Here is a 22,652-nt window from a genome sequence, read left to right on the forward strand (position 1 = left end):
CTTCCCCACTGGCATTTTGTCCCACAGTCAGTTCTAGATAAAAAAAGAACTCTCCTTCAGTAAAAAGAACTGCAGATGCTGCAAATCAGGAACAAAAACAAAGTTGCTGGAAAAGCTCAGCAGGTCTGGTAGCATCTGTGAGGAAAAAAAAATCAGAGTTAACGTTTCGGTTCTGAAACATTAACTCTGATTTTTTTCTTCACAGGTGCTGCCAGACCTGCTGAGCTTTTCCAGCAACTTTGTTTTTGTTGTAACTCTCCATCAGTCACTGTTCAAAACAACTCATCAGATGTCATCAGTCATATGGATTCCAGGAAACCTTGTTTTTTAAAAAAATCTGCAACTTCCACAGTGACTTTCCAACCAATATTTTCAAAGAAATCATTCCAGGAAATTTCACAAAGCTCGAAATAACTCATTTTTCCACTGCCCATTAAAATTTAAATCCTCATAGAAGTATTAAATGTGAAGTGTCTTCCTAGCAATTTGCTGTAAATTACTTTTGAGACATCTGGTGGCCATAGAAAGCACTATATAGATGCACATTTTATGTGATTCACCACAGCAGTTCACCAAAGTACAGATACACTGCTGCTATATTATGCGTGTATGGTGAAGGGAATGATTGTTCAAGGTACCTAACCATGTACAATTTAAGAAAATGAAACCTTCTCTCATGTCATGTGAGTCACCTTAAATGGGTGTTCTCTGGCTTTGGCTTGACTGATGCACATTTCTTAAGAGTTCTTCAGGCTGAACTCACCCAGGCAAATGGAAAGTATTCAGTCACACTCCTGACTTGTGCCTTGTAGAGGGAAGATGGGCTTTGGAGTGTGAAGACTTGAAATAGTTAACACAGAATCCTGGGTATCTGCAACCTGGTTTTGTCTTGTCATAGTAATACAGCTAGTCCAGTTAAGTTTCTGGTCCGTTGTGTGCCATGGAATATTGATGGTGAGGGATTCAGTGATGGTAATTCTGTAGAATGTCAAGATGAGTTGTTTAGATTTTCTCTCTTATCCCTTATTAGAGATCATCGAATAAATATATAGCACAAAATGGAGCCTCTCAGTCCATTGTGTCCATTCTGGGTTGCTGAAAGTATCTAGTCTCACTGCCCTGCCTTTTTCCTGTGCTATTCCTGCTAATGTATTCTCCTCAGATAATTAAGCAGTTATCCACTACAGTGTCAAATAGACCACTCCAGACCCTAACCACACACTGTTTTAAAAAAAATACTTTCTCTCATGTCATGTGAGTCACCTTAAATGAGCGTTCTCTGGTTCTTAACCTTTCCTCCGAATCTACTTTGACTGTCTTGTCAATTATCATGTTGATCTTTTATTTTCCTCAGCTCTAGATCTTTGGGCACAATATGCCAGTGGGTCAAGCAGTCTTTTACACAGATTCATCATAATTTCCTTTGAGTCAGTACGTGGCTACTTTTCAGCCCAAACTTGAATGTCGCCCCGGCTTACTGCATTTAAAAATTAATTGATTACAGGAAACTATCAAATACTTGTTGGAAAATAAAGTTATATTTTCCTGCGAATTAACTGTTGATCAGCAACTTGCAAGTTAGGTGTCACGTTTCCTTCGTCTCTAAAATGTATTTTAGAAGTATGCTTTTATGACTTTATTTCTTTCTGTCTGTTCGTCGGCATCCCAATACTGAGGGGGGCATCTTATAAACCCCTTTTCCAACAGGTGGTAGAGAATCAAGGGTGAATGTTAGGTTGTTAAGTAGATTAATGTATGAAAACTGACCCCAACCTGCTGCAAATCTGTCAACTTCCAAATTAACTGTGCAGAGGGCCTGTGGGTAATTGAGTAACCAGTTCTCCAGCAAGCATTCTATGAACATTCTACATCAGTGGGTGTCTGCCCTTGTATTTTTAGAATCCCTACACTACAGACAGAGGTCATTTGTCCCACTGAGTTTGCACTGACCATCTAAAGAGCATTCCACCCAGATCCACTTCCCCACCCTATCCCCATCACCCTATGTTAACTATGGCCAGTCCACCTAATCAGCACGTCTTTGGACTGTGGGAGGAAACTGGAAACCCACACAGACAAGGGTAGAATCTATAAACTCCACATGACTCTTACCCAAAGCTGTAATTGAATCAATGTCCCAGCACTGTGAGACAGCAGTGCTATTCATTGTGCCACCTTGCAGCCCCAGTTGGGGGCCGCTGAATTCCCTGTTTTTAGATTTTGGGAGCTGTTGAATGTATCTGCTGACTGTTGGGTTTCACTGAGCTCTGGAGGTGGACCAATAGTAAATGATGTTTAGTCAACTGTTTATGGTCCCAGAGTTGGGTTAATGTTTATCCTTACCCCTCGTGCAAACCTTATGGCAAGAACTGTTGACCCTGCAACTCTTATGAATAGTCTTTTCTCCCTTGAATGGCCTTCCCATAATCTACTGATTGACATCACTGTTCCTCGTCTTTCCTTCTCTCCTTTGCTGCAGCATGCCACCTTGCTATGTCCAAATATTTTCTGACTGAAGATTCCATCCATGGTTTCTGCCACTGGATTTCTGCCTGTCATGTGACCAGCCTTTCAACTCCTAACTGCTTGGGACGAAACAGTAAAATGAATGACAGAGATCCTGCTGTTTAAACTCAGCAGGACCTCTGTTTTCCCTGTCTCAAACTAGCATCCCACTTCCTCTGTCTCACTGTAAATATCAGGCCTATGTGCCAGGCATGCAATTCAAAAAGTTAAATCCTATACAGTAACAAACAAGGTGTTGTACAGAAACAATAAAATCTCAGTTTGGAATGGCAAGAGGTTTGAAAATAAAGGCTGTTGTGATTGTCAAGTCTGTCTGATTCTAGAACTTTGATGGTTTTGTTTTTGAATTATACCTGAGGGAGTCAATATAACACAACAGTCTCTTAACAGCTGCTGTCATGAGTGAGAGAGAACAATTCTCAGAACAATACCTAAGCCATTCTGAGTCTGTGAGCACAAGTTTGTGTAAGTTGCATGGGAGTTATTCCATTGTTTTAAAATCTGGTAACCTAAGACACTTTGTTTTAAACGGGCCAAATACAAGTGCATTAGGAATCATATGATGAACTTGTGCACTGGATAAGAAAAATAAATTATCTTTCTGTTTCTGCAAATGTCAAAGTTTAAGATTATTGGTATGATCTCTTGTAGTTTATTTGTCAAAATTGACCTTGCCATTATGTCATGTACTCAGTATAAATATGAAATGATTTATTTTCTTTTAATGCTTCAAATTGCAGTCTGCAACACCAAATTACTGCATGACTCTAACACCTGCATGACCGGTGTTCAATGAATTTGCTGGTGGAGAATTAAAAAATAACAGGATTTTGTATTCTTGACACTAGACCCGATATTTCCCTCACTTTTTTGCAGGTCCTAATTGAAGCAGGTCATATAGCTGTGCAACTGAAATGTGTCAGGCCAGTGAGATGTATCATGCTGGTTGCCTGATATTTTTATTCTCTACCTGCAGAGCATATGTGCTTAGGTAATTTTTGGAGCTGAGTGCTTTTCGTTCAAAGCATTAACCACCCTTCTACATTCCTTTGTACTGGAAGCAGATGGGACTACTGTTTTCATGGGGAGACTAGAGCATTTTATGGCAGTCCAAAACAATTCTTAAAACCATTTTCCAATCAACCTGTTCAAAGATGTTATTCTATACCTCTGGAATAGGTGGAAGGCTGTTAAGATGAAACCTCTAACCTGTCGTAGAAATGACCCTTCTAGGTTCAGAAAACAAGTCTTTCTTTCACCATGGATGCTGCCAGACATGCTGGGTTTCTCCCACATTCTTCGAGTTTGTGGTTGATTTCCAGCATCTGCAGTATTTTACCTTCACCCATCTCTAGATTAACAACATTTAGGATATTATAGGCTCCACTAAGCATATTCGGTGTGCCACTGTTATTTATCATGGATTCATTATATTTGATTCTGTTTCTAGCCCATCTTCCACCTGGTACTCCATTGTGGTGAATTTTTAAAATTTGTTTTCTGGAAATGGGTGACATTTGCAAGGCCACAGTTATTACCTCACTTACCCAGAAGTTGGTTGATTTGCCTTGAATTGCTATCACTCTTGTGGTAATGGATTGCAATCTTGTGCAATGGCTCAAGTCATAGATTCCAGGATTAAAATGAAAATGATATAACCGTTCATGTTGGAAGTTTGATGTTTGGAGGTAGTGGTTTCCTGTTGCTTGGCTGTTCTTCTGTCCAATTACATGGAAAAACACAATCATCTGAAATGCAGTAGAAGGTTTGTATAAAATGATTTTGTAATCGTACAGTAATTGGAATCTACTCTAGCTAAACACTGTTGAATTCCATTACGAAATATTGCAATTTCATTTACAGTCATTTGTATAACTGATTATAATTTAGCAAAGTAATTTCTATGAATATATGATTTGTCAATCTTGCTATTCTTGGACATGTTGATCAGGATGCAAATTAATGAAATTCTTCTGCTTCTTAATGAAAGAGATTGCAAGGAAGGAGATGCTGTTTAAGTTATAACGTATGAGTTGCTGCAGTGGTTCATTTAGATAATGCATATTGATGGCACCATAGACAGGCAGACACTGACAACAAGGTTACTGATTAAATGGTGTTTCAGTTGCTTACCGCCCTAATCAACTGATAAATATAAACTTTATCAAGCAAAGATTTAATTGTTGGATCTGACTCATTCACTATTACTGTTACCTGAGCTCATAATAGTGGCATGCCAGAAAATACTTCTTGCTGCATCTATTTCTAGGCTATTATATGAAGTAAACTTTCAAGAAATTGAACTATAGTTCCACTGTGTCACTGGAAGTTAGCAGGTTGCAGTCCTTCTTATGTGTCCAAAGGTTTGCACAGTTCACGTTTATAATACCTAACAATACATTTAGAGTTTTGAAGCTCAAATCCTGCTGTCCCATTTTGTTAACCTGTGCCACTGTTCAAAGTAGATGGATTTGTCTCAATTCATGAAAAATTGTGATTTTATAACTTTACCAATAAAAAATGATTCTGAACATACAAGTTCATCTAATATATGAAGTACATGAATTTTACTCCTAAAAATTACTGGTTCAGATCAAGGTGTCTGAAAATTATTTCCACACACCATTGTGAAATATGGGAGTATCTCATATTTAAATGCTTCTACTGATTACCAATAACAGTAGAACACAGTTTGAAGTATCTATATTTATGTTGTGTACATTGAACTGATACAGTCAAATTAAGAAATGGCCAAGGACAAAAGTTACTGTGGGAGTGGTTTTTCAGCCACTGTAGAATAGAATATTCATTAATAGCCTGACAGATGAGTACAGAAATGTATAAAATAATAATTTCTGGAACTAACCGAGGAATAGCCTGCTTTAAATTAGCTACTGTATAATGAGGCTTACCAGTAAAATCCTCTACCTAAGACTGATGGACATAACATTGGAGAATTTTGCGTTCGGTTTGAGTGTAAGAAATGTCTAAATCCAGTCTCTTAAATTTAAATAAAAGCAGTTACAAGTGTATTAAAACGCAGTTATCTAAAATGAAATGGCAAAAAAGTTAGAGGAAAATGGTTAGAGAGTACTGGCAGAAAATTAGGAGAATGTTTCTTAATTCTCAACGTTGATATATATAATTGAGAAAGATTGTAAAAGAGGGGTGCACAATCCATTGCTGATTATGGAAGTTGAGAATGGTATGAAATTGAAAGGAAAGACATATAAATAATGTTACAAAGACGAACGGTAATCCATTGATTGTTCACGTTTAGAAACCAGCAAATGATGACTACAAGAATAATAAGCAGGGAGAGACTGGAGTTTGAGAGTTAACTAACAAGATAGATGAAAATTGTTGGCTGAAGTTTCAATGATATATAAAAAGGAAAAGAATTCCTGAGTAGGAATAGCACTGGAGAATGACATTAATGCGGAATTAAGAAAACAGGGAATTGAGGAAACCAAGAAATTGCAGAGGCTTTGAACAAGTATTTTGTATGTGTCTTCACAATAGAAGACACATCCTAAGATCAGAGGAATCCAAGAAGAAGGAAATTAAAACAATCACTGTCAATGACGGTGATCAGTCACTCAAAAGCACAATAAAAATTTATGGGACTAGACGTAATGATCTCCATCCTAGAGTCTTTTTGAAAAAAAGAGTGGCTGCAAAAATGTTAGTCATGCTAGTTAATATCTTCCAAATTTCATTCATTTCTAGAAAGGATTTTAAAACCCAAGTATGACATTTATTATAGAAAGGGTATCAAAGTTAGTGATGTCAGGGTTTCTGATGAGAGTGAGTAAGGGAAGATATTGCATGCTGTAGCAAGACTGGTAGGGCAAGAGTCTGGGTTAAAGTTGCAGAATTAGAATAAGTATGTGGTATCAGAGAGAAGATGGTGACACTTACCTGACAGAGTGGAAGACATTGATTGGTACTGCAGGAAGATCATTGTCCAGACTGCTTTAACCTGAATAGCAATCTTGAACCAGGTCTGGCGTCATGGATTGCAGTTCAAGTCCTGAGGGAGAAGGAAGTCCCACATCAGCACTGCCCCACCCAACAGGACTGCCAGGACTCTGCATGCAATATAAGGCACAGAATTCTCCCTCTCTGCTATAGGAAGACCAGGGAAAAGGTCAACAACTACGCATGGCAGTTCCATACTGCCAGTGCTTGTGTAGGTATACCATGGGCTTTCAAAGATTATACGAGTGCAAGTGATGCTGGACTTTTGGCAGATGCCATTTGAGTTTGGGAATGGTGCTTGGTAAGAAATAAGATGTGAGAGACACCATAGAGATGTGAGATCAGTCATTAATGAGGAAGTTCTGGGATGATATGGTAGGGAACCTCACTGGGCTTTGCAGAAAGAAACCCTCCAAAAAAAATTTTGGCACACTTCAGACTTAGTCAAAAAGTTGAACGATTCAGCCCTTTGACACTATTTAAATGGAGAGAGTCTGCTAAATGTTGCAGTACAAAAGGCCTTGGTGTCCTTTTATGTGACTCTCAAATTTAACGTATCAATAAGGCAATAATTGGAAAGGCAAATTGAATGTTGTCATTTCTTATGGGGCGCGGGGGAGTTCAAAAGTGGCAAGTTTTTCTACATCTTAACAGCTTTACGTCAAATTGTGTATAATTCTGAACTCCTTGTTTAAGGAAAAGTATACTTGCATTGAGAGCAGTTCAGCGGACTGATTCTTGGGACGATGGGGTTTCTCATGAGTCAAGGTTAAATGCATTAAGTCTATACTCGTTGGGGTTTCGAAAAGTGAGTGATGAACTTAGCGAATCATAAGATTCCGAATAGACTTGATGGAATGGATGCTAAGAGGATCTTTCTCCTTATAGAAAATAATTCTTTGGAATTCTCCATCACAGAGTGTAATAGAGGCTGGATCATGTAGATGTATATAAAGCTGAATTGAATAGATTCATTCAACAGGTATATGTCAAGTTTATGGGGAGCAGGCAGAAAAGTACGGTTAAGCTCACCATCAGATCAGCTCGACTGGCGAAATGGCTACTTCTACTTCTTATGATCTTATTAAATATTTCCTGAAAATCTTATGTCTCATGGACCAGGTCTGATTATTTTGTAATAAGTTCCACAAAAAATGTGAACAAGAAGGCACTCATTATTCAATCTCTTCGGCTTTCCACTCTTTAACAGCCCTTCCCTTTTCTTTGTTTTCCAATCTTACTGTCATTAACTCACTCTATCCCCACCATTCACTTAAAACGTATCATATTTCTACTTTTTCCTAGTTATGATGAAATGTTATAGGCTTTGATACATTGACCAGATTTTCACAAAGTAATGGAGACTCCAGGGTCCTTCAAAAGTGGTAGGTGGGTCTCGGATCCAGAAGTCTTACTTTTTTTCCAGCAATCCTATTTTTCCATATGGGAAATCCAAAGTTCACAAGGCCATTTGAACCGATGCTGATTTCTTCTAGAACAAGGAACATGGGTGCCACAGAAGCTTAGAGAAATTGTAAAGGTTCTTGAAAGGTGAATGTGATCTGGAGAACTGTCAAAGCTTGATTGGCTATTCAAAGGACTTGAAATGCTAACTCTGTATTTCTCTCCATATATGCTGTAAAGTTTTTCACATTCCATTTATATTTCCAGTGTCCACACTATTTTGCTTTTATTATGAGGAATTCACTTCATTTATTTTCCAGAAGTGAAGGAAAAGATGTTCTGTCATCTCTAGAAGGATTGCTTTCATATGACTTTCCAAATCCTTACACTGAAATTATGCTCATCCTTTTCTTAATTAGACATTACCCACTTTAGTGCAAATGTGGTTTACTGTGAGCAAACCTCGGAACGTTCTGCCAGTTTATGTATTTGTGTGCACATCTTGCATTGAGGCTGCTCTGTCACAACGGACATTGCCAAACCTATATGCAATCACTTGGCAGAGGGTAGGTAGGAAGAGAAAGGCTGACCATAATTTTTGTGTTATTATTTTGCACCCTAAAGCTAGAAATATATAAGCTCCATACTTGAAATGTCCATTGTTTATGAAAATAATTAACTTAGCATACATCTATTTACAACCAGACATGGCATCCTTAATAATGACTGATGACTTTCATCAGCTGATTCTTAGTAGTAACAATTCATGTTACAAACTATATCACTTCTGGTATAAAGCATTGTCCAACGACATGGCAAAACACAATCATCTTGAAATGCAGTAGAAGATTTGTGTAAAATGATTTTGTCATCGTACAGTAATTGGAATCTACTCTAGCTGAACACTGTTGAATTCCTTTACCATATATTGCAATTTCATTTACAGTAACTTGTATAACTGATTATAATTTAGCAAAGTAATTTCTATGAATATATCTTGTTATTCTTGGACATGTTGATCAGGATGCAAGTTAATGAAATTGGCTTGTGACCTCAGCTCCGTTTGTAAACAGCTTGCAGTGCACATTTGTTGTCATGCATCAATGAGAAGCAGAATAATCAGTGTGTAAATAAATTTTCTGAAAGTCTCTTCTAGGTCCAAACCAGAGACAATGTTAGCCACCTACTCTTAGTACTCCTCCCCTTCCAAAGATGAGGCAAGCCCTTGAATAGAAGAGAGAATTAAGAATGATGATACTGATTCAGTGCCAAGGAAGAAATGCAGACAAGCCAGAACTAAATTAAAGAATACAGGAAGCAAGACAAGTAAAACGAAGTCGGAGGAATATTAGACAATGATTGTGACTGGAAGAAATAAGAAACATTTTGTGATTGATGAATATAGTGATCAAACGTATCAGTTATTGCACAGGAGGTAATTTAGTTTTGACCACGTGGAGTTTGCATGTTCTGTCTGTGGGTTTCCACTGGATGTTCTGGTTTCCTCCCATTGTCCAAAGATGTACAGGTTAGGTGGATTGGCTATGCTAAAATTGCCCTGTTGTGTGCGGGCTAGGTGGATTAGCCATGGTAAATGTGGGATTACGGAGATGGTGTGGGGGCTGGGTTTTGGTGGGATGCTGTTCAGAGCACCAATGTGGACTCGCTTAGCTGATTTCCACACTTAAGGAATTCTGTTTCTTCATATTGGTGGTAGTTAAACCTGTGTGCTAGAGTTTTTATTTCCTGTGGTTGTCTGACTACTTATTAATTCGCATCATGTTCTTACCTGTTACATAACCAAGGAATTTTCTGAGTTGCACCTCTTAGCTGTCTTCTGCTCTATGCTATATTTTGTCTTTTGCCCTCGGTGTCAGAATCATTGCACAAAAATAAATATGATCAGTTTTGGTACTGCTTGTTAGTAATTTGGTTATAAACTTATAATCTGATCCTTCAAAATACCTTCTGGGTGGATTGCTAAACCAGCAATTTTTTTGTGTAGGATATGCAGCTTTTCGTTATTTATGTTTGAGACATGATATTGTTGACAAAGAATTATCAAATGCTTTATAGTAGTGAGCACAAGTATATGTCACAACTGACTATGAGGCCTTAGGCAATATTTAGCTGCTATTGACAGTTTTTGGAGATTAATTTTTAGAAGCATGTTAATTGTGAACATTAATCAATTGACAGCCTTGACTTTGGTGTGTTCACAATGTTTTCTTGGCACTTGAAGTATCTCATTTATAACAAAGTATTTCAACAAATATTTGACGGATTTATTTTAAGAATTCATGAATTGTGGATGTTGCTGGCAAGTTCAGCATTTATTGACTATCCCTAATTTTTCTGGAAGAGGCTGCTTCCTTGTACAGGGTTTGGAGTGTTGGGAAACCCACTGTTAGGAAGGAAGTTCCAGAATTTTGACTCAACAACAGGAGAAGATTGAGATATAGATCCAAGTTAGGGACAGTGTATAGCTTGGAGGAAAGCTTGGAGGAAAACTTGCAGCTGCTCGTCTTGTCCTTCTAGATGGTAGAGGTGTGGGTTTGGAAGATGCTTTTGAAGGATACTTACTGAGTAAATGCAGTGGATGGTACTCACTGTTGCCACAGTGCATGGAGCTAAAAGGAATAAATGATCAAGTTGATGGATGGGGTGCCAGTTTGTAAGCTGGCTTATCCAGGAAGTGGTGTACTTCTTGACTTGTTGGAACTGAACTGATTCAGGCAAATTCCATCATACTTCTGATATGTGCCTTGTAGATGGGATACAGAAATGAAGATACAAGAGGTGAATTGCTCACCATAGAACTTGGAGTCACTTGCCTCGTGTTTTATCCACAGTATTTATAATGCTGCTCCTAGGTGCTGTAAATCAGGAACAGAAACGGAAGTTGCTGGAAAAGTTCAGCAGGCCTGGCAGTACCTGTGAAGAAAAACATCAGAGTTGATATTTCAGGTTCTGAAGAAGGGCCACTGATCTTTTTTTTCTTCACAGATGCTGCCAGATCTGCTGAGCTTTTCCAGCAACTTCTGTGGTTAAATGTAATTCTCCTTCTGCTGATTGCCCTCAGTCCCTCATGGTTGTCCAGTATTGAGTTAGGGAGCATGTACTTAAAATAGACTTTTGCCTGACCTGATAATATAGAATAGTTTTCAACTGATTACCCTGGAAGCATGGCAGCATCAAAGGAGAAGTTGGCAACTGCACCTCCCAGTCGTGAACCATTTCAACTCCCCCTCCCATTCCTTAGACGACATGTCCATCCCGGGCCTCCTGCAGTGTCATAATAATGACAGCCGTAGGTTGCAGGAACAGCAACTCATATTCCACTTGGGAACCCTGCAGCCCAATGGTATCAATGTGGATTTCACAAGCTTCAAAATCTCCCCTTCGCCTTCTGCATCCCAAAACCAGCCCAGCTCGTCCCTGCCTGCCTAACCTGTTCTTCCTCTCACCTATCCCCTCCTCCCACCTCAAGCCGCACCTCCATATCCTACCTCATCCCACCCCCCTTGACCTGACATCTTCCCTGAACTGACCTATCCCCTCCCTACCTCCCCACCTATATTCTCCTCCCCACCTATCTTCTTCTCTATCCATCTTTGATCCTTCTCCCCCTCTCTCCCTATTTATTTCAGAGCCCTCTCCCCATCCCCCTTTTCTGATGAAGGGTCTAGGCCCGAAACGTCAACTTTCCTGCTCCTAAGATGCTGCTTGTGTTCATCCAGCCCCACACTTTGTTATCTTGGATTCTCCAGCATCTGCACTTCCCATTATCTCTGATCATTATGTTATCTTCAATGTTTTGATGTTGTTATTTTCTGCTATAATTGTTTTTGACAAGAGAATCAAACCCTTTCAGCAGTCTTATCAATTAAGTATGACTAAAACTAAGATAAACTGAAATTATAAAATCTAACTGAGAATTTGACCATGATTGTTTTATATTAACGAAATATATTAATCCTGACATTTGTAAGCGATGCAATGTCGCAATATGTTAAAATTGATGTAAGCCTTCTGATGCTGTTCTGATGCAAGTTTAATTTCCTTACTGACTTTCTGTATTGGTAACACTGAGCAACAACCAAGTATTTTCCCACAGATAGTGAGGCTGTTTATTTTTAATTTTAAAACCCATATGAAACAAGTCCTATTTCTAAGTAGGTAGTAATGAATCAGAATCCCAAATCTAAGCTTTTCTTCTTTAAATTCCATTCACTGCATTGCTGATGTCAAGCTCTATAATTTCAATTTTTGAATTCCTGAGCCACCTTTGTTCTGTACACTTTAAGACCATCTCAGTTACTCATCGGTTACATTGTTTAATTACAACTGTGTGACATTGTGATCTTCTTTCATCTCCTCCATTTCTTTGCCACAATTTGCTACTCCATCTTCCGTGGCCACCTTCAGTAAGTTGTTTTCATTTGGTTGCAATTCTTTTATGTCCTACAGCAAGAGGTTGATTTTATCACCATCTTGCCTGTGTTGTATCTCTCTAGAATGTCTGAAGGCTTCACCTTTGACTCCACATTTTCCAGTTAGGCATTCTGTCTCTCAGTAATATTAATTGTGCACCTATACACATATTCAGTTTATGTATGTAGATATATTACACCTTATGCACTTTCTGCACATGGTAAAGAAACTGTATTACTTTGCTGTAAATTCCTACTATTATCCCAACTCCATTTTCCACTTTAATAGCTCCCCTGACAGAATCTGATCATGTACATTCCATATAATCTGATTTGATCTTCATCTGACTTGAAAATTTGTATCCTGCCTATCACTAACATAGATTTCCTGTCCACAAATCTGCTCCTAACTCACCACCATTACTAAAATCATTATCCACAATTATATTCTTCAGGGCTTGCCTTCTTCAAAGTTAGTCATCCTGTACAAACTACAGCACATTCATAATATTGTCACTACACCAAACTCTACTAACCCATTACTTGTTCTCAATGCTTAGCAGGTCTGGCAGCATCTGTGGAGAGAAATCAGAGTTAACATTTCAGGTAGAGTGACCCTTCCTCAGAAGGGTCTGAGGAAGGGTCATTTGACCCGAAATGTTAACTCTGATTTTTCTCCACAAATGCTACCAGATCAGCTGTGCTTTTACGGCAATTTCTGTTTTTTTGTTTTTGATCTCAGAGTGGTTTTTTTTTGGTTTTTACTTGTTTTCAATGATTGGCAGGTATCCAATTCTCCCATACACTTTATTGTACGTTTTAGTTTTTGTGTACAACATCCTTTCTGGCCCCTCTACATTTAAATGGAATACCTTCTCAAATCACTCAACATTTATAACATTGGCTATATTGTGTGTCCTTTGACTGTGGTTTCCTCTGCATTTCAATTACTTTTAGCTACCCCACCAATACTCCATTCTCTATACCTCTCTGGCATGCTACTTCCATTTCTGTCTTTGAAATGTCTCCAATTGTCAACTGTGCCTTCACCTTTTCTAACTTGCTTCTCTGTGAAAGTTTGGGGTTTTTTCTAAAATAGTGGGGAGAAGAAAAATTTGGGTAAGAGTTTTATGGTGATTTACCTTCAAAAGAAGTGTAACGAAAAGGTGTAGAGTAAGGTTTTAAGGTGACCACTGATTTATGTCTCACTCATATTAAAACGTATACCTTGCAGCTGCCACTGGAGATATGCCAACTTACCAAATCCGAACTCCAACTACCACTTTACCTCAGGGAGTGGTAATGGCAACCTCACCAGGGACATTGCATAGTCCACAACAGCTGGCAGAAGAGGCTACACGTAAGCGGGAGCTCAGGCTAATGAAAAACAGGTAGGATATCAGAAAATAGGTAACCACCTGGATTGCATGCTTAAAAAAGAATCTGTAATGGAAAGATTGTGAAGAAATGGGTACCTTACTCACGAAAATAATTAAACCAGTTTTGTTGATTTTTGGTTTTGGATCTTTGTTATTGGTATAAATGTGCACAGTTTTGGGTTTGTTCAGAGCCAACAACTATTAGATTTCATTTCCTGTGTTTTCTTTTCAGTGATGTTTTCAGTAAATCACATCTGTTCAGACCTGAGCACGAGAATTTAAAGATTCCCAAATTGTTGGAATGGACCAAAAACAGAAATTGCAATTTCTGTATCTGCTTCAGATTTCCAGCAAGCACAGTTCTTGGTTTTTAGTTTTATTTTATTGGAATGGACTCCGATGAGCATTGTATAGCCAAAACAAATCCCACTTTTTGGTTAGGTACAAGCTGAAGAGGTTTAGGGGATATCAGTTGCCTTGAGAGAGGAAGGCTTTTAAATCTAGTTTAGTAATTCTTGCTTCGCCCACTCAGTTAGAAAAAGAGACAATCATACATTCGTTGGACTAAGTCGGGGGACTGTTTTGAGGGACAAGCAATTTCTTTCAATTTGTGAGTGATCCTTATAGTGCTGAAGAGAAAACTTTGCAAATAATGAATCATCTGTTGTACCATCAATCGTTGCAGATTGTGTACAAGACATAACTAAGCTAATAACTTAGAGATGTAGAAATTGAGTGCAGGAGTAAGCCATTTGACATTTAGAATCTGATCTGCCATTCAATATGTTCTTGGTTGATCATCTAACTCAGTATCCTGTTCTGCTTTCTCCCATTTCACTTTGATCACTCAAGCCTTAAGAACTATATCTGTTTCCTACCTGAAAATAGGCAATGTTGTGCCCTCAACTGCTTTCTAGGCAGAGAACGCAGCAGGCTCACCCCATTGTGGGTGAAGAAATTTCTCATCATCTCAGTCCTAAATAGTCCTGCCCTGTATCCTTAGCAGTAGTCTCTGTTTCTGGACTTTCTGATCATCAGAAACATTCTTACTGCATGTATCCTGTCTAGTTATTTTAGAATTTTATAGGTTTCGATGAGATCCAACAAGCCCTACTACTCTTTCCCAACCCCCCCCCCCCCCCAACCTCCACAACAACCCCACTTATTCTTCTAAGCACCAATGAATATAATACTAACCAATCCTGCCTTTCTCTATAAGTCAGTCCTACCATTACAGGAAACAGCCTGGTAAACCTTCTATAGGCAGAACATTCTTCTTCTTAAGGTGACTAAAATTGCACACACAACTCCAAGTATGGTCTCAACATGGCCCTTTACAATTGCAGCAAGACAACTCTGCTGCTGTACTCAAATTTTCTCGCTATAAAGACATAACATTTGCCTTCTTCATCACCTACATTCTTTCTGTAGAAAATCCTGCTTAGCTGACTTTCCAGTTCTGCTGACCCTCCTTGACATCCTTTTCCAACAACAGCTTGTGTTAAATTAGCACCTTTGATGCAAGGAAATGTTCCAATGCAATTTACAGGGCTGTCATCGAACCAGATTTGATGCTGAGCCATATAAGGTGATGTTTGGAGACATGATCAAAACCTCGGTCAAAGAGAATGATTTTAAGGAGAATTTTGAAAGAGGAAAGGGAGGTGGATAGGCAGAGAGATATAGGGACAGAATTCCAGGTCTTTGAATCTAGACAACTAAAGGCATGGAGGTGCAAGTGTCGAAGCAAGGAAGAAACTTCAAATTGAGGGGAGTTTTAAAATCAAGATATTTCCCTTAGGTAGAGGTCAATGCAGATCAGTGTGTGGAGGTTGGTACGAGTTAGAGCACGGGCAACGAGTTTTGAATGATTTGAAATCTTTGAAGATGATTCAAAGCTGCATTATAGTCATTCTGGAGGGATAATGAAGAAATGGGTGTGCATTTCAGCAGCAAAGATTGAATCTGGTGATGTAATGAAAAAGGAAGTAGGGAGTTTTCAAGATCCCATGGATATGTGACAAAATGTTCATCTTAATGTCAAGTGTAACACTACATTTGCAAATGTCTGGTTTTGTCAGGAAAGCGGTGTATTTAATTGCAAGGAAACAGAGTTTATGACAGGGCAAAAGACGATGATTTCTGTCTTTGAGTAGTTACTTGGACAAAATTTCTTGATTACCCTGAACTAGATGTCTGATAAGCCATCTCACAATTTAGTGATGAAGGAATGGATTAGAGGGCTGGAGGTGCAGTATATATGAAAATTGCATTGTGCATCAAACATATAATCCTGGAACTGAATCTTTCATTGGGCTCAGGGAATCTTCACCTGTATGCTTTTGTGAATTGCAAACTATAAACCTGGCCCACAAACAACTTCTTTCTGTTTGTATTTTCAAGTTTGCAGTGCAGTTTCCATGTTGCATTGGAAGACATGAGGAATGCAGGCATGAGACAGGCCAATTTGAAGGCTTGTTTTGGTTCTCCAACATAGCATCCAAGTTCCCAACAGCACTGAAAAGTCCCCTAAACCTCAGCTTTTACTCTCTGCATCCACTGTCCATGCCAGCCCATTTTTTCTTAATGCCATGAGATCACTTATTGCTACCTTTTTGCACCTAGGTGTCCTCCAATTCCCCTCAGGTTGCCCTGAGATAATTCTGTGACACCATGTATCCTCCGTGCCCTTTCAGATCACTTGTACCCCCTTGCTGTCCTGATCTAATGTCTATATCTACTCATGGCACATTCTTAATGTAGATTGCCTGAAACATCAATGGAAAAATCAACATTTCACTATCTAATAAGTATTCATATCATTGAGCCTGAGAAAAAAAATATTCTGCTATGTGAAAAATCCTTGTAATACTTATATTCGTTTGCCTCAACAAACCAGTAACCACATCAAAGGAACACTGTGTTATTACACCTTCTTGAAACTGTCATTCATTTCTGAAATTAATGTAACACCCTTTGTGCTAAGATGCATTAAAATGTGAAACTCAGTTTTCTGAATAACCACAACTAATCCAAAAAATAGACTGCTATCTCAGAAGAAACAGCAGATACTAATTTTAATTTCAAAGCAGAGTGTCTGTCAATCATTATAGAGGAGTAGACAGCTGTCCTTTGTCCATCCATATCAATATCATGTATTTTTATCAGCCAGAACTTCTTGAAGTTTGGTAGACAACTCAAACTGGCAAGATATTTTGTAACAATTTTACTCCAGTATGTTGCTTTCTGCAATGGAAAAATCTTTGTAACGCATGTGAACTGCATGCATATTAGGACTGGTCATTGTAAGGGTGACTTTACTTGTAAAGGACTTACAAAGAATGAATGCATTGGAAGTGTATCTGCATTACAGTAGAGAAGCTTCTGTAACTGTCTGTGATTCTGTCTAAGTAAATTCATCCTTCTGAGAGCCAGTATAGGCATGGCAGACCACATCGCCACCTTCTGTGTTGCAGTCATTCTGTAATTCCACAATAATAACATTTGAAAGCATGAAAACACCTTAAAGTTAACTTTCAGAATGTTCCAGACTTCTCAGAAGGTTTTCCAATTTCTTTTCAAACTCTCATTTTGCGTGCTCTTAATCAACTTCCAAACCCTGAGCCAGCAGATGAGGATGGTCTGCCGAAGCAAATTCAATTTTTATGCCCTATTTAAATTGGGAACTTGACTTCAGCTATGTTTTACACACTACCACATATGGCCATTCATGCTGTAAAATATGCCTCTCAACCCAGGTGAAAATTCTGCTCGTTCATTTTCATGTTTCTTCTACTTGGCTACCTCCAGCGTTTGTCTGAATTTTACATCAAAACAAAAAATTCTTGCATTGCTAGTCTTCTGAATATTGCCTGTTCTGCTCCCTTCCGTCTCAGGGTACGCCCACAATTGCAGGAAGAGCCAATGGCTAGCTGGCTGTCAAGAGGCTTCACCTTGGTACATTTTAGCCTGTTTTAAATCTTCTTTAAAGGCATATGTTTTCAATGGTGGCTACAGACACTTGCCAGCAAGAAAATTGCCATTTCTGTTTGAGACACTGAAGCTTTGTGGAAAACTACAACAGCCTTACTGCCAGTAATAGTGCAATAACAATTTTATTCATGCCCGTTGTTGAAATGATTCACGGTCATGTTGTTTAAAAAACGAAGGAACTTTTAAATTTTGGAATTTAACCTGGAACTCCATGTGATCTAGTGTTCCTTGCTTCACAATATTACAGTCATGGCCCAAGAAACTAGGCCAAAACAGGTTTGTCTAATTTCTACAGCTCTACACTTTCTGCTTATGACGTGATGCTGGTCTAGATTTTTCACTGCCTCCTAAAAAGCAATGTGTATCCTTTTCTTGATGCTTCGAATAACACCACTGGAAAGACTTGATAACTTAGCAGGCTTGGGAACTCACTTTAAAGTCTAGCGTTCTAATTCACTAATCAAAGTGTTGTATCTTAAATAAGTTGTGAATGACTTATACTTTTTTTAAAGTTCTTAGATTGTGTCAATCCTTTTGGTCATCGCTTGAACCAGTCTTCTGATGCAACAATTTAGAAATGTGACTTCTCACTGTGTGTTCTAATCTGGTTTAGTGTTATGTTGAAAATTGTGAATGCATTTTGAAAATACTAACATTTTAAAACAGGACATTGTTGGGTAGAATATATAGTGTATGTGTCATAAATATACATAGGGAAATGCATGTGGCTTTATTTTCCTATTAGGCATCAATAAATTGAAGGTTGTCTTTGTATACTATTTTAATGTTCTGATGAAAATTCAAGTATGCTTAATTTCATGAAATAAAGATACTTTGCATCTTTGCTTTCTTTTGATAATTTGTTGTTATTATAAGCATATTTTGCAGTGAACACCAGCATTATTTGCATGTAGTATCTTCTATCTAGAAAAATAATTTACGCAAGTTAAGTTACATCAATAGGAGTTTTACATGCAGAGATTGGTGGCCTCCAATTGTAGCAATGTCTGATTATCCTAGTAATGTCATATGCCAGCTATGTTCAATCTCACTAGCTGTGGGTTAATAGCATGCCCTCTTCCTGGTATGTCCCTGGTTTTGCTTTATCCTCATGCATCAGTATATTATCTTAAAGCTTGCCCATGCTTATTCCTCTTGCGATCATCCTGCATGATTTTTTTGTTGTGTGGTAATGTTAAGATTTTCTGTTATGACAGAGATATTTTGAAGCCCTTAAATCATTGCTTTTGCCTCAGTTTACAACAAACAAAATCTTGAACTTGCCTTCAAAGGAAATTATGTGCAGCTATATTCAGGACTGGCTTTAATTTTGCTGCTTGAACACCCTTCACTTACTGATGCTGTATCATGCAAGAAGCATAATTTGGACATGCAAGACAACTGCAGAGGGAAGCTGCGAAAGTCAGGCTTGCCATTGCTGTGTATAAGCAGGAACTGGCAATTAAAAAATAAAGCAGTGGGTGAATGAGACCTTATTGAAAGTTCTAATTTTTATGCATTTTGAAAGATTTTCAGTAAATATCTATTACCAGTCAATAGTGCTACAACAGTATTTCCACATGTATTAAGTTAACAAACATAGCATTTAAAAAATCATTTAAAGGTACTGAACTATCTGCTGTAGTATCATGTATTCAGTTTTCAGCAGCAAGGAAAAATCACATTTCAAAAAGTAAATAATAATTTTAAAAGATTTCAATATTTCCCGTAAAATTATACATTGTTGGCAGTCAACTTACTAAGTGTACTAGGGTGCCTGACATTATGCTTTCTTTTCTTTATAAAATGACAGTCTTAAGCTTTAACTCCTTATGTTGCATTTATGTGTTGTGGATGTTTAAAGTGATAGCATGCAGCCAAGATAAAATATAACATGCTTACCTTGTTAAGAATTACTTTGTGATTTCATTTGATGGTTGGATTTATTGTTTTATACTTTTGTAAACATTTGGACTTAGACTTCAGTAGCTAATTGGGCTCTATATTTTCTGCTTGCTAATTTAGGAGGAATTGTATACATGAGCACTTTACATTTCTGTCAAGAGTTCAATAAAAAATCAGTAGCTTCAAATAATAGCTTTTTAATCTCTGACCCAGCTATAAGACATTATAATTGTATGGACTACCTGAGAGTGTTAGGGTCAGTGATTTTTATTTGGTTAAAATGCCAAATCAAAGAAAATCCAAATATGCTTAATTTCACTGCCATTTTGTTTTAGCTTGCCCAGCACATTTCAGTTTTTTAACATTTTATGTATTTTTAAAATATGTCTTTACAAGAGGATGACTGAGGAAAAGTATAACTAATAATGAACAATGAGCTAATAAATCCTTTAGTATAATGATCGATTGAATATTTATGGCAGTTTTTGATTGGGTCCTCAGAAATAACTGGAAGGATGAACATTTTTCGTTGCTTTTCAAAGGTCTTAGTTGACATGTTTAGACTGATGAACATATTAATATCATCTATTTTCATACTGTTTAATAATTTTGCACATACTTGTGTTTTGAAAACCAAAAAAATGTGCTTCCTGGAACAGTGATCAAATTACTTATTTCATTGCTGTGGCTATATACTTCAATCCAGACAGAAACTTACATCTGAATACAGTACTTCAATTTGATGTGGTGTGTCACCTGTCAAAAGTCGTTCGATGGGGATAAGTCAACTGCATCCCATTCCTGGCATTCATACTGGTTGGCTGCAAATAATTCCATAAATATGATTTAGATTTGGAGTTTTGCGAGGGATTTTACAAAGCCAGCAGCTTCTGATTTTGGTTGGTACAGGCCGTAGCTCAAGGACTGGGGATCCTCAAGTGGCGCTCTAAGGATGGCATTACAAAGACAAAGTATACAGATTAGTCGGTTTCTTCCCTTTTTCGGCTGTCGCTATGATGTGCCTTCTGTTAATTCCAGGGAGGCTGCTCGTGAATGTCGCAAAAAGAAGAAGGAATATGTCAAGTGTCTTGAAAATCGAGTCGCTGTGCTTGAAAATCAAAACAAGACTCTTATCGAGGAACTCAAGGCCCTAAAAGACTTGTACTGCCATAAAACAGATTAACAGCTTCAAACTGCCACTTTCATACTTTTTGAACTCTGACCCAGGCATGAGATGTTGCAGTTCCATGGACTACCAGGTGGAGTTGGGACAGGGACACTTTTGAGCATGATGTACTCCATTTTGCTTTGTATTTTAACCTAGCCTATGAATTCAGTTGCAAGTTTGGGAGCTTGGGGAGGGCTGATGGGAGTGTTGCAGAATCATGTTGACCTATAATACTGGAATTGTTCCAGAAGCCCTGATGTTGCATAGCATATCAAGTATTTCTCGTTCCTTTTTTGCTTCTGCTGTTTGCAGGGAGGCTGCCAAAGAATGTCGACGTCGAAAAAAGGAATATGTAAAGTGTCTGGAAAGTCGTGTTGCAGTGCTGGAAACCCAAAACAAGCAGCTAATCGAGGAACTCAAAACATTGAAAGAACTTTATTGTGATAAATCAGAGTAGTATTTGTGATCTGAGTTCTGACCAATTTGATGTCTACAGCATCTTTCTTTGAAGATGAAGCCTCTGCAGCTTCAGACTGCTTTTTATTTTTTGCTTTGCAAAACTACGTAGACAACATCAGAAACTTTAACTGTAACATTTCTCAGAAGTTATTCACAGTAATATATTTTGTTAAGTGTTTGTTGTATAACGAAAATTGTGAAAAAAATGAACAAAAAAACTTTTGTAAAAACAATTAGTTAAATGTGTATATACATATAATGTACCTGTTACAATGTACTGCAGTACTTGCTGAAGTTGTTCTATTTGTTAAACATTTGCATTTAAGATTTATGTGTTGTGCATTATATGCTGTCCTGAAATGTAATATTATTTTTATAGGTGTTTATTGTTCTTTTAGTGCCCTATCATATAAATACAAATTTAAAAAGATATGCAGGGTAATTGAATAAAATAAATCAGAAGAAATTTTCCCTATATAAGAAAAAAACTACCTTTAAAAAGGGGTGGGGGTTTAGAAAAGAAAAAATGTGTCATTGGCTAATTATATGTAAAGAGAGTGTTATATTCAGTAGCTTACAAAACATTTGGAATTTCTGGTTACTTTTTGACTTTCATTTATATATGTTATTTTGTAAAATGTAGCTCTGTACTGCTGTCAGTCCATGCTTATGTAGTTTGGAAATAGGTTTTAATAGAACCACATTGGTTACAAAACACATTTTGGTGTGTTGCTTGAGTTAAAGATATGCACACATTATGTACAAATTTTGTTCCCATGATTTATCAATTATTACCTTCTGGAGAAACAGTGTTAATCATAATGGCTAATCACCAAGAAAGAAAATCAATGTATTGCACTTCATTTTTATTTCTGCATTTTCCTGATTCTTCTTTTGGATAAGGTAGCAGTAATTTCAACACTTGTAATATTTATTACAGACTTTTTTAGAGCTTGCAACCTTAAAAATCTAAAAGTAAATTTGCAGAGTTTTGGGCACAAATTTCATATGTCATCAAAAAAGCCAAGTTCATTTTTAAAACAGTAGATCTACATGGAGAAAATTATTTGTGAAAATTCCTCACAATAATGTGTTTTGCACTGTGAAAAATTGCTTACAGAGACTTATTTGTTTGAAATCCAGCTACATTCATTCGATCATAAGAATCATAACCATTTAATCCCTTATACCTGTTCCACCATTCCGTAAATTCATGGCTGATCTGATTGTGGACTCGATAATCCTTGACTCCCTTGTCGATCAAAAATTTCTCCCGTTCTGCCTGGATTATTTTCAATGATCTACCATCCACTGATCCAGGATTAACAATTCTCTGGGGGAAGAACTTCTTCCTGATTTCTGCCTTAAATAGGAACTGCTTTATTTTTTTAAAATGGCACATTA

The 22,652-nt window shown here is 37.6% G+C and overlaps 1 protein-coding gene across 13 annotated transcripts in view; it reads left to right on the forward strand.

Moving 5' to 3' along the window:
• Positions 1–21,931, forward strand: part of LOC125463889 (cAMP-responsive element modulator-like) — a 148,512-nt gene extending 126,581 nt beyond the window's left edge. For 11 of the 13 annotated variants that reach the window (XM_059639355.1, XM_048555680.2, XM_048555689.2 and 8 more), the window contains 2 exons: positions 13,579–13,735; positions 20,660–21,214. In XM_059639355.1, coding sequence (XP_059495338.1) covers positions 13,579–13,735; positions 20,660–20,804 — 302 coding nt within the window. In that variant the 3' untranslated portion in view covers positions 20,805–21,214. Of the gene's footprint in view, positions 1–13,578; positions 13,736–17,619; positions 18,477–20,659 lie in introns of those variants that run through there. The other 2 variants (XM_048555655.2, XM_048555718.2) reach the window with 2 other exon arrangements.
• The last annotated feature ends 721 nt before the right edge of the window (positions 21,932–22,652 follow it).

The sequence above is a fragment of the Stegostoma tigrinum genome, chromosome 2 (genome assembly GCF_030684315.1).
Source record: "Stegostoma tigrinum isolate sSteTig4 chromosome 2, sSteTig4.hap1, whole genome shotgun sequence".
NCBI classification, from domain to species: domain Eukaryota; kingdom Metazoa; phylum Chordata; class Chondrichthyes; order Orectolobiformes; family Stegostomatidae; genus Stegostoma; species Stegostoma tigrinum.